Source organism: Solenopsis invicta, chromosome 3 (assembly GCF_016802725.1).
Source record: "Solenopsis invicta isolate M01_SB chromosome 3, UNIL_Sinv_3.0, whole genome shotgun sequence".
In the NCBI taxonomy this organism is placed as follows: Eukaryota; Metazoa; Arthropoda; class Insecta; order Hymenoptera; family Formicidae; genus Solenopsis; species Solenopsis invicta.
Genome location: NC_052666.1, coordinates 559,681 through 573,096, shown reverse-complemented (window position 1 = coordinate 573,096; position 13,416 = coordinate 559,681). Strand labels below are relative to the sequence as shown.

At 38.4% G+C, this 13,416-nt stretch overlaps 1 protein-coding gene across 1 annotated transcript in view; it reads left to right on the top strand.

The window, feature by feature from the left end:
• LOC105193014 (plexin domain-containing protein 2) overlaps window positions 1-7,150 on the top strand; it is a 38,228-nt gene extending 31,078 nt beyond the window's left edge. Inside the window, exons 2-8 of the mRNA XM_011157333.3 lie at window positions 728-1,239; window positions 1,377-1,715; window positions 2,004-2,196; window positions 2,755-2,964; window positions 3,373-3,762; window positions 4,383-4,519; window positions 4,895-7,150. Of these exons, the coding sequence (XP_011155635.1) occupies window positions 728-1,239; window positions 1,377-1,715; window positions 2,004-2,196; window positions 2,755-2,964; window positions 3,373-3,762; window positions 4,383-4,519; window positions 4,895-4,963 (1,850 nt within the window). The 3' untranslated portion in view covers window positions 4,964-7,150. The remainder of the gene's footprint in view (window positions 1-727; window positions 1,240-1,376; window positions 1,716-2,003; window positions 2,197-2,754; window positions 2,965-3,372; window positions 3,763-4,382; window positions 4,520-4,894) is intronic.
• Window positions 7,151-13,416: the final 6,266 nt, after the last annotated feature.

Here is a 13,416-nt window from a genome sequence, read left to right as displayed (position 1 = left end):
CTCTCTCTCAGCTTGACGGATACGAATAAATGAGGTACAGGCTTGCGTTATTAATTGAGAAAGATAATTATTTCTAAAGTTAATCTATAAAACATAAATCACTTCAATTCTAAAATACCTAGTTTTTCCTCACGACGTCATCGAATTTATTCTTTTTCTAACCGATCCTTGAGATTACTTTGAATTTGTTCCGTAAATACATATAGACCGTTCATGTAATACGAACAAATTGACTAAGAATACGCAGAAAAAAAATTCATAACAAATCAACAATTCGTTGTTTCATTTATATTATAAGCAAGAAATCTTCTTGGGAAAATTTATAATCTTAAACAGACACAATTTGCTTACACAAAGAAACAAATTTTTTTAATATAACAAGTTCTTCCAAGAAGATTTTGTATTCTTGGTTACATATATGAAACAATGAATTGTTGATTTAATACTAAATTTTTTTCTGTGTAGGCCATAACGGTCCTAGCAAGATTTTCATGCTGAAATATCTTTTTATATGTTATAAAAGATATTGTTTCATTTTCTTCTTAGTCAATTTGTTTTACAAATTCTAAATTAAATGTTTTAGTATAATATTTTTTTAAATTTTAATCTTTCTTCAACAGATGAGGAAAAATTAAAATTACAATAGTAACGTTTGTAAATTCCACTTTTAATACACTTTCCAAGATTTCAACGCTGCAACTAGAATACGCTTTCTCCTCTATTCCAGACCAGTCCTACTACAGTTACGGCGAATGGAATGACAAGTCGTCGTTCGATCACCAATTGTCGCATATCACGCTGATCGATGATGAGAACGTAGAGAGGATACGCCGAGCGACACTTGATAAATCGGTGGTGGCGACCGAGAAAGAGTTAACCACCAAGGATCAACCACCGGTGCAGCCGCAACTACAGCAGCAGCAGCAACCACCACCACCACCACAACAACAACAGCAGCAGCAGCAGCAGCAGCAGCATCAGCAAGAGCAAAAACCGCCGCAGCAGCAATCGCAGCCGCAGCAACCGCAGTTACAGCAATCGCAGCAACAGCAACAGCATCAAACATCGCCAGCACAACCGGCATCGCCAAACACGACCAATGCATCTGCCGACGTAACGTATTCCACAGCTTACTCGACTAGCGAAACCTCAACTGCTCGGCCGCTTGATTCTGTTCCAAGCCCTAAGCCGGATTTCAAGAAGAAAGCGACGCAGACATCAAATCCTGCAACCGATACGGTAGGTGGTCAGTGGTGGATTTATTTATGGGAGAGCTTTTCGTATTTCAAATTCGCGTGTGAAACTTTCCACTTGTCAGTCGCACGTAGAATCTCGACTGTTAAACAATTCTGCATCCGTTTAAAATTCATTCGCAGGCGACGCTGCACGTTTGGGCGAATCAGACGCTATCGAATCGCAATATCAGCGACGTCGGCAAGGCGGCGGAGCCGGAACAGCCGGGAGCGAAGGAGGCGGTAGAGGAAACCGTGAAATCCGACGACATCGGTGATATTTCCATCAGCAAATTCTCCGACGTGACCAACACCACGCTCACGCAGAACAACATCACCAAGACCGTCTATGATCATCATCAGTATTACAACAGCACTTTTATCGTCGACGTCGACATCTGCAAGAAATACTGGGTCGACATGGACAAGCACCCGGATCTCAGGGTCAATTACTTGCTCAGCCAGAGCCATCGACGCGCCGCGGTAAGGCGAGCTCGTTATTAATTTCGCATTACACCGATTGTCGTGAGAAATAAAAACCAAACAGAAAGTAGCGATTATGTATTAATAGGTATTTATAATATCGGTTTTTTTTATAATCAAAGGCAAGAACCGATTGGTACGAATACGGATACGTTCGGTATACTATATACGTTCAATTCCGTTAGGTTAGCGAAAGATTAATTAGAACTTGTACATAAGAAACGCGAGATCGTCAATCTCGCTAAGAATAAGTTTCAGAACCGAGTCGTGATTTCCATTCTGTTGCAGACCGTCAAGCTAAAGTTTGATTTCCCATTCTACGGCTACAACGTGCGCAACATCACTATCGCTACCGGCGGTTTTCTGTACACCGGCGACTACGTGCACAGCTGGTTGGCCGCCACCCAGTACATCGCACCGCTCATGGCGAATTTCGATACCCGCCTGTCAAACGCCAGCTACGTCAAGTACGCTGACAATGGTGAGTCATCGGAATCTCGAACCGACGGCATTTTCGAGTTCGCGCACCCGAAGGACGTGTTCGTTCTTACATTTTCCTCCGAACGAAAGTCAATTATTGCCAATCGGGACTCCACTTGAGAGATCCCTCGCGTGTTTGCGTTTGCCGTTTGCGGCTGGTATATTTTTGTTAAGTAACTCGCGCCTTTAAAATTTCAAGAAATCCTACGGCAAACGAGGCGTACTGAATTGCTCCTAGAAAATTCGACATGCTTTTCAGCGTGTGCCGATAGAGATTTCTCAAACCCATCCAAGCTGGTTTTCTAAATCCTTTCTCCTCGCCGCGCCGCGCCGGGCTGATCGCGTTGCAAAACGTTCGCGTCGGTAGTCAATCAATACGATCCGACTCTCTACAAAGGGCGGAGGGTGAGAGAGGAAGACTGAATCGGCGCGACGATTCGCCGATCGTAATTACACGCCTCGTAAAGCAACCGGTGGCAAAGAAACGGCGCAAAACGCAGCCGTCGGAGTCGCGCGCGAGATTGGTTATATTATATCTCCTTTTTGATTTGTACGACAGGTACGGCGTTTACGGTCGAGTGGGAAAAGGTGGTGCTGCAAGATAGGCCAAAAGCCGGCGCGTTCACTTTCCAGGTGACCTTGCATCAGAACGGCGACATCGTGTTCGTCTACTCGGTGATACCGCTTCTGGTCGAGAAAATCGCGGATACGATGCATCCCGTCAAGGTCGGCCTCAGCGATGCCTACATCATGGACCGAACCGTCTTCTGTGAGTGTGTTCGCTACCTCATTACCCAATTTGTCTGATCGCGCGATAAGCGCGACTATCGCGAGATAAGCGTTTATCGACGTCCCGTCATATCTGTGTCATCGTCGGATATAAAAAAAAAAGAGAACTACACGAGCAGGCAACGGGCAATAGCATAACTGGCTCAGTCTGACTCGACGTTCTACAAACGATCGAACGTTATGTGCAGAGTAAAATAAATCCTACGACTCTCTGCGATGACAAATTTGCATGATTTATCATTTATCATTTTAAAGGTCACGAGACTCGTATCGAAATCCAGACACGGATTTTCGAAATTGCGATTTAAGGAAACATTTTATGAATTATCGCTTATAAAATATTTAAAGACACTCTACGAAAATTAATCATCGATGTGTCGCTTTGCAGTCGTACGCCGGAAAACCATTTACGAGTATCATCGTGTCAACTTCAACCGGCAGGACATAATGAACTGCACGGTAATCTACCTGAAAGCATTGCCCACGTGCCTCAATTTCGACAATTGCCGGGACTGCTTGACTAAAGTGCCCGACTTCGAATGCAAGTGGTGTCCGGATCTGAACAAATGTAGCACTGGCACGTCCCGACAACGGCAGGAATGGTTGCTAAAGGGTTGCGACACGCGTAACGTCAAGGACACGGACAATTGTCCGGCGCAAGTTTATAAAGGTGATCAGTATGATCACGATGGCCATGTGCATCCAGAGGACTCGATCGCCACGAATGAGATGGGCGTGAAACAAGAGCGGTCCGGCAACAGTCCGTTAGACAGTTCTGGTAAGTATTACACCTCGCCAGGCTTCAATCATTAATTTAATTTGGCAAATTTATGCGTATAGACGGAGCTGGGCAAAAAGTATTTCCAATAAAAAGTATAAAATATTGGCAAGCTCAGTATTTAAATGACAAAATATACAAAATAATGGCAATCTCGATTAAAAATATAAAATATGAGTTGTATTTTGTATTGCAAATCGAAAGATTGCCAGTATTTTGTATTTTATGTATTCAGCAAAAAGTATTTCAAATACAAAATACAAAATATTAGCAAGTTTAGTATTTTAATTACAAAATGTAAAATACGAGTTGTATTTTGTATTTCAAATCAAAAGATTGCTAATATTTTGTATTTTGTATTTGAAATACTTTTTGCCCTGCATGTAGATTCTCGCGTGATGCAAGATCATAGCTTTAAATTTTGTACAAAAAGTACGATTTATTAGTATAATTTTAAAACTAACTTCCGTGACTTTTTTAGCTCAAAATTCGTGTGATCGTTAATCGAAACAATTAACCCACATTAATTGTTTCAATAACATCTTTCCTTCCACTCGAAATCCGAGATAATTCGCATTCGGATTTATCGCATCAAGCAACTTATTTCTCTTATTTTTTAGCCTCGAACAGAGTGAATATGAGCGTATCGGGAATAATTGGCATTCTCACCGTCGTTGCTTTCGTGGTGGGTCTCGCGGGTTGGGGTGTATATGCTTATCGCAACCCCCATACCCCGTCGGGACAGATGCTGATCAGGGTAAGACTAGTTTCCTTCAAATTTTACCATTAAATTACAACAGCATTATGTAAATCAGTAATTATTTTTTTTCATTCTCCGCTCATTGTTCTTTTCCACTACTATCGTTTTGCATTCATATTATAGTTGATTAACATATTACTCGTTGATTATTTAATTTTCAATAAAATCAGTATTCAGTTAAAAGTTAAATAATAATTAAAGTGACTTGTCTCATTGATTTCCAATTATTAATTTGATTCTGTATAATCATATTCGTTTTTCGTAATTTGTAATTGTTTACCAAACACAGATTTTCCATCTATAGATCTTACTGATTTCTTAATGTATGTTAATTGTGCGCTTGATCTCGTCTATCTAGAATTGACCTTTCAGTATCGTCCGAGCCAATGGAGCTGGCGAAGAGGCGAAGCCCGTTACACGGCCGCAACTATTCACATGTGATGCGAGCCATCACGCGAAGATCCAGTCACAGTCAATGCGAAACTGTCGAGTAAATTTCCTATTAATTGTAGCCGAGCATGTCGAGTAAGTCCGCGATAGCGAAATGCGTCGCGGAACGTCTACTCACGACGACCCGTGATGCTCGTCAGGTTTGCAATCAATCGCGTCAATACGAAACAATCGCTTTTCTCCTGCGATGAACTTCAGGTGGAACTGATTAACTGACAAGCGACAATGAACCTATTTAGTTCTTTATAGATTCGACCATGCGTTGAGAAAACATATCACGATGCCTTAACGATTTCATTGTCAACATGTTCACAAGAACGTGCACGCATGTGCACGAGAAACTATCGTGTGTACGATAGTATTCTTCTAATGCGAGAACAAGTTGCGCGGATATAAAAATAATTAGGACCGAAAGAAAATTCGTTTTACTGGGAATTTATAAAATTTCTGTCTACCTACGACGAGTTTGCGAATAACTGTTTTATTTTCGTGTAACATGTGCATATTATATACGTATATATATATAAATTCATTATGAAAGATCGAACGCGAGAGATTTTCGAAACCGTGACGTATCGTAACTTGTGACGATAGCGTCCTCAAAGTGACAATTAACGTCGATACGGCATTTCGCTGAGTTTATTTAGATACCGAACGCAGCACTCGCAGAATCGTTGGCCTCGCGCTTGCTCGCGAATAAATGCGATGCTTGGCACGAGGTCTTCTTTCTTTCGCGTCAGTGAAACTCGGCGAAACGATACCGGTGTTAAGCTGCGCTTTGAAACGCGATCGATGACACAAACGGCGGAAACAAAGGCTGGTGTTGGTTCCGATAAAGCAGCGCTTTGGAAAATGCGATATCGGAAGAAGACGATCGTACATATATCGAACATCGAGACATGGACAACGATCGGGAACGTCAAGCATTTATGTGATTCTTAGCAGCACGTGGTATATATACCTTGTTATTGTTTAAGAATTCGTTTTCTTTTTTTTTGTCGTTAGGCAAATTGCAATAATTGTTTTATATGTACGTATAGTGTTCACAGCGGGACGAGATGGCGACGTTTTAAAGGAGGGAAAGAAAAAAAGAAAAAGAATTGACGGAAAAATCGAATGTTCCGATCTAGAGCGTGGGGAAGTTCAAAGGCTTCGGCCACAGTTCGGTGGGCTCTTCGAGTAGTCGACAATGAGAAGGGAATACTTCTAAATTATTTATAATTCAGTTTGTATCGATAGAAAATGCGCCTTAGAATCATTCGCATTGTTGTCGCCACATTCCAAAGCACGTTTCTCGAAGGTAAACTGCAGAGCCACTCGCGAACTGTAGTTTCATCGCCCCAATTTATCATCCCGTAAAACACAAATAAATATATATGTATATATAAATAATTACATAGTTACATATGTTATATAGTTGTACGTATAACTATATAATTATATATAATAATAATCATATATATATACATATATAAAATTGTGTATAATTGTTTGTATATATATGTAATAAAAAAAATATATATATATAAATGATTATACATGCTCTATAATTATATAGTTACAGCTATATAATTATGTAGCTTTTTCTATACAAAAGTATATTTTATGACGACATTTTTCCAAGATCATACAAGCACTTTACGCGTGAAACAATAAACGAGCTAAAAAGATAAAAAAAGGATAGCACGAGATATGAAAATTTTATAGCATCTACAATTGCATTAGTTGAGTGTATATAGTAGTTATATGAAAACAGCATAATTTTTATCTATTTTTAAGTGTATAATTTTTACTGTCAAAGGGTGCCTTCTTCTTCGTGGAATTTTCAGGCAACATATCGTGTACAATAATAATAATAATAATAATAATAATAAAAGAGGCAAAACGGAGAGGCCTGAGGGAAAATCTCATTGTAAATCACAATTCCCAAAAGATTGTTTCGGTCCTCTTTGCCAAGTTAAATTTTCCATGCAATCGTTCAAAGATCAATTATTCAAAATGCATAATAGTAGCCTGTTAATAAATATTCGTAACGTATCGATTGCGATTTCATCGCGCGACCGCGAACCAACAGAGGGGACTGAAATGAATGATTGTCAAACGGCTTTTCTTACATTTTACTGTGTACGATTTAATTCATATAGTTTGTGATAATAAATATTGTAATTATTATAGTAAGTTTTACGTGATTTCTCTCTCTCTCTCTCTCTCTCTCTCTCTTTGTACATTTATTGTTACCAGTAATACCTCCCACATAGAAAATTCTCAATAATCGACGATATGGCAACACGGAAAAAAAGTAAAATATCCATTTTGCGAAAACGACAAATTTGTCGTGATATATAATTACTTGTAGAAACAGCGTATGACATTTTTTGCAAGGCAATTTGCATCGCACGTACTTGCAGTCGATAAACCTCCTGTGGTTTCATATTTCGATTACCAGGTGACACTCGGTGTATTGAGCCATATTCGCGATTGCACTTCCACTTGTCAATGCATTATTAATAATTTATATATATATATTATAATGTATATATCTTATACACATATAACACGTTATGAATAAATTTAAATGACGAGTGATATACCGAGTTACATTACGAGTATTAAATATTAATTATATTTTTTCTAAATTTATACATACCATAGTTTTTTTTTTTTCATTAAAGTGCTTATCAAATTTAATTAAAATGTTGATCGAAATCTTTTTTATTTTCAAGAAACCAATAAATTTATTATTGCAATAATTCTAAATGTTTCCATAGATTATCGTCATCGTTATTTCATGCTTTTAATGCATTCAGCATATTTTTATAGAGAAAAAAGATAATTCCAAGAATGACGTCAATGAAAGACGCCTTTTACACCGTTTTAAGAAAATAGCGCCTGAATAGCTTCCTCAATCTTCGTTAAGTTCTATACATGCGTTGCCGACATTGTTCCGTAGCAGTCGGGAGATTCGAAATGACTGGCGTCAGACTCAACACGTTAGAACCATTTAGCTATGCGACGAGGAAATTGCGACAAGAGCACCTCCGGTGCGGAAGGAGTGCGTGGCGCGCATACGGAACATATGCAGTCATAATATGTAATGAGGATAGGTCGGAACACGCACGTCCTCGCGGGAACGTGTTGACACACTGTATCGGATTTTCCTCCCGCGCGAATCACGCGACATAAGATTGTGATTTTAATTCTAGTATTTCAATGTCGGTACAAATTTTATCATTGCTAGTGAACTATATATTGCACTTGAAAAAAAAAAATGAAAAATAAAACTGTAAGTAAAAATTTCATTTTTTTTTTAACAATGCAACGAACAACGAAATTACGTAAAATCGACTTGTCTTTTCGCGCAGTGCCTGCCAGAAATGTCTAACGTCTCTCTCCCGCGGAAATGCAAATCTCTCCTCATCTTTCCCAAGGACTTGCTAAAAGGAATATATAATTACATCGGCGCGTAATGAATGCATTCTTGTTTAAAGGCAAGATCTGAATATGTATTCGCAAATTTATTGAATAATTGTGTTTGCTGTATTTGTAATTTGTTTACTTCAATCGGATTTGCAAGTATACTCGCTTTTTATCTCATGCTGATGCTATTACGATAAATCTATCGACAGACAACATGAAAAAGAATGTTGCGCGTGATTACAAGATCGTAATAATTGAAATAATTGAATTAATTTAAATAATTAGTTTGATTGACTATTAATTTAAAATTTTATTCGTCATTGTTAGCAATTGATTTTGTGATAAGTGAAACACAGTTTTTTCTCCTAGTCTTGCGTACTTTAATTTCATTTAATTTAATTTGTATTGTTCATTTGCGCGCTTGATGTAAATGAGGATGCTTCTCAAACGTTAAATAGTTCCACTACTTAATATTCAATTATATTTAATTCAGGTGCAGTTTCGAAAAGAAAACTTATGTCGTGAATAAAACGTGCGAAAATTCGTCGAATAAAGAGAGTCCGTTAAATAATAAAATCATTTAACAAAAAAAAAATAGTATAATAATAATATTCATTTTCATCACAGCAATTGTGACTAAATTATTTTTATAAAATAATAATTACGTTGTAATAAATTATCCTGATTTTTTACAATTTCTACTGTAAAAGTTAGATGAGAAAGGATACATTTTTCGCAAGTTATTTCATTTTTAAAGCTCTTTCCTCTTGCCACAACAGTGTCAGTTGCGTGCTGAGATTGGGTCGTTCCATAAAAATTCCGTGTAAAATTTTTAATTACCTTGAATTTATGTGTGTCTTATTAACGTCATGCGTCTCCAACTTTTGTCAAGACCATATCGCCCTCCACGCTTCACGTATCACCAAACGCGATTTTTCCTCGACTTTTCGAATGTTTTATCGCGCACGGGGAACAAAAAAAAAGCCACGTAGCTCTCAGAGTTTCGAGATTTATTCGTGTAGATTTTAAATAATCGCGCTTCATCCGCGTTTTTATTGAATTCTTTCAATGAAACGGATTTCCGGCGCGTAACGAATCCTATTTCACCCTAGCGATATGTGACAAAAGCCGTCGCTTTTCGATGCACCGGGTACGCTACACGCTTTTTATCCTGCCGTAAAAACCTTTTACAGATGCGCGGTTTTCTTCCTTGCACGTCACTCCTATACTTCTCTTTAAACTTTGGGATTTAATCACGAAACTATCTAAAGTCAGAGAAGCATCCTCAATTATGTCAGGCGTTGCAAATCAGGAATGCAAGATAGGATTAAAGTAATACGCCAAACTAGAAAAAAGACACGTTTCACTAACAGCGACGAATAAAATTTCAAATCAAGCGTAAATCTAATTACTTGATAATGAATATAATTGGATGTATGTTCGTGTGTGCTAACGGTAAATTAAAATTTGAACAATAGGCTTCATTTAATCGAGCATTGTAAGATGACACGTGTGTGTTCAAAATACTATTACGTTAAAACGATTCGGGCGCAGTCATTGATACACGACGCCTGATTAAACACATTCTCGCCTCCAAACGAGCAATAGAATCGTAGCATCCGTACTTTTTTTTCGCAGTCTGTATCTGACGGAAGAAGGAAACAATCGTGGTTAATCACTGACGAAATTTAAGCTCTCGGCACGACTTATAGCGATAGATGAATTAAACGTGTAACACTCGTTTTTAATTACACACGTAGAATTGCGATTGATAAGGGCCAAGTACAGCCGAAACGTATCGTTGACTGCGAGACATCTCGTTTTAATGTAATAATATTTTGAATATACAAATGTCATTTTATAATGCTCGGTTAATTGACCTTATCGTTTAAATATTCTAATTACTGGAATAATTTAAATTACATCACATTACAATACAATAACAAACTTGTTATCGCGCGTAACAGCCTTTTAGCTTCATCCGTCAACCGATTTATTTATAATATTATCTATACTGGTCACAAAAGTATCAAGATAGTAAAATAAGAAATCTGGCAGTTAAAATATAGATTTAGGGGGAATCGTATTTTTCTTAAAATAACGTACCGCTATACACACGTTTCGTAACGGATGTGAACTGCAACTTTCGCCTCGCAGGGTTTTCCACATTCCGATTTGCGATAGCAAAATTTTATGAGGTCGCCGTGTCACAATTCCGGAACATCGATTCACCACTATCGTGCTGACTCTATAAACGCGATCGCGTGTGCGATATTGTCAGTGAGTCGATTATGCATCGAGTGGCGATTAAAGTTTTCTTGACTCAAAGCTCGGGGCACATTTAAAAAAGGAAAAATATCAAACCGAGCGCGCCGAGAGTAGTAATAATTTAAATATTATATTTGTTCGAGCAGAATTTTCAAGCGAGCACCAACGACGTTTCCGAGATAAACAATTCATACGCATCCGTCACGTTTGAATATGTTCGCGATTACTTGAGCCACATTTATATTTCACATTTCGCGGAAACTTTGAGTCCGTAAAGCGGAAAAAGAAGAGCACGAGGGGCCGTCAAAGGTGTATGTGTGTGTGTGCGCGCGTGCGTATGCGTGTGTGCGTGCGTGTTTGTGTTTGTGTGTGTGTGTGTGTGTGTGTGTGCGTGTGCGCGCGCGCGCGCAATAATTGCAAGGTTTTAGCAAACGTCATAAGGTAGGACACTTTTCCCGCTGCAAAGTCAAATACGGTAAATCCCCTAGGCTGCTTGCTTATTGTTAATTCAACCAAGCTACCGAGCAAGTCTTTGCTTGCTTTAGCATTCGCGTTTGAGACTACTGGAGGTCTTTGAATCCAGACTGCCGTCAACGAATAAAACGCCGACTGTTCGATGGTGTGTACAGTGCTGTCGACTGGCTGGATAGACTGAAATTACGTAGCGATTAATGCTACCGGTATCAAACAACAAAGCTCTGCTGGTATTGAGCGTCTAGACATAAGAACGTCGCTTTTAATTTTATACAAAAGTTTGCTGGCGTTTACAAGTTTACAAACTCGTGGATTTTATTCACTTATTATGTCTGTAAGTTAATTAATGTAGAGAAGAGTTAATTCCTGATTACTGATTGTTATATCCTAATCGAATAACGTCATCGTTTTGATAAATATATCAATTGTTTCATTTTATATATTAACATGTATATATATAATTTCTTTTTATTATATATACAATAATTTAACTATCATTATACGTACACACGTACAATATAATAACAGTTGAAATTTAAACGGTAAAGGTTCAGAGAAAGCACCTCATTGTTAATTTATAAATTTGCGAGCAATAATTTACAGGTCTCTTATTGTTTTGCGGTTTAATTAACGTGCAGTATATTTAATAACACTTTATTATGAAATAATTAACAATATGACGTGTACGCTCGCAACTACGTCGCAACTAACTAGCATTGTTAATTATCAAGTTGTTTTAACATTATTATTTTATTGTTATAAAAATATCAGAAATTAACCCTTTGATGAAATATGAATAGCTTTGATTATCGAGAGATTTACATGTATGGGATCAATAAATCAGATCGTTTAAAAAATGTCGATTGCGTAAAACGATTACTTTGAAGGTATGACTGATCTGGAATATTTATTTGAAAATTTCATTAAAAAATTTTCCAAAAATAACCAAGTTATGACCTTTCGGTGTCAGAGGAAAGGCTTTGCGGGAAGCTCAAGGGTTCTTCCTTTGACAACTGCTCGAATTGTTGTACCACTATCCAGCGCCAATTTGAATTGCATCAGAATGAGTGACGCGACGTAAAACACACATTGCCCGCCATTGTACGGGCCTCTCTATATTCCGTGCATTTATATTGCTGATCTTCTTAACGCGTTTGCACGTGTTTCGCTTCCCACGAGGCCCCTCTCTCTTTCTCCGCCCCTTACTGTTCCCTATACCTTCATCGATCGTGCTTTCATATTTTTTTTTTTTACTACTCTGGATTTCTTGTTTTCCATCTGTTTCGTCGTTCGGTCGGACACATTTCGAACATCCTTTCCACCCACAATCATACTTTGTGCATAAAAGTTCTAAATCCCCAAAGGGAAGAAAGTCGAGAGTTTATACTCTCGTCCTCTTCTAAAACGCGAGAGACGCCTGATATTTTTCAGGCCGCTGATTCATCACCCACACACGTACCTATATTGAATTACCGCGCCATTAGCAAAGTGGAAGAAGCGCGACCTTTGAAAATAAATAACTTTCCGTACGTTATCCCACATTTGGCAATTAATAATAATCAATGGCGATTAGAGAGTAACGTGTCGTAATTTGATATCTCTAATTTGCGCTAGAAATTTCTAGCTTTGCAGGGCTTCGCAAAGCTTCTCAAGTTTGTAATTGTTAACGTCGTAAAGGCAACAAATCGCTATAATTTAATGCCGCCTCGAGGGAGTTCTCATTGCGCAAGCGGGACGTATTGCGAGTCTTTAATAAAATACAGAAGTTGGAAGCTGCGTACGAGGATAATTGTCTGCGGCGTAGCGTCTCTCGCACACTCGATTTAAGGGAACGTTATCCCCCTGTGAGGAGGGAAAATATACACGAGCTTCCAATTTCTCGAGAGAGCAGAATTACGGTTACAATCGCCATCAGCGCGGCACAATGACAACGAATCGTTAAAGGAGGGATTCTCGTAAAATACGGTATACATATTTCATCGCGTGTTGCTGGCATGGGCGCAAATAAAAATTCTGCCGCCAGTACAACGGATGGCTATAAACGATTTTACAATGCGGAGCGTCGCGCGCGGTGCTTGATACCGCGGTATTCCACATTGCATCGCGTTGGTCAACATTGAAATATTACTTTTGCATTTTTCTCGCAATAAATCCCCTTTCAACGGCGCGATGAGATAACAGAACGTAACGAGCCTGGAACTAACGGCGTCTACACCAGCGGGATGTAATATGTTCATTGTAATTGTTTCTTGTTTGTTAATTTCTTTTTCTCGTCAATGCAAAAG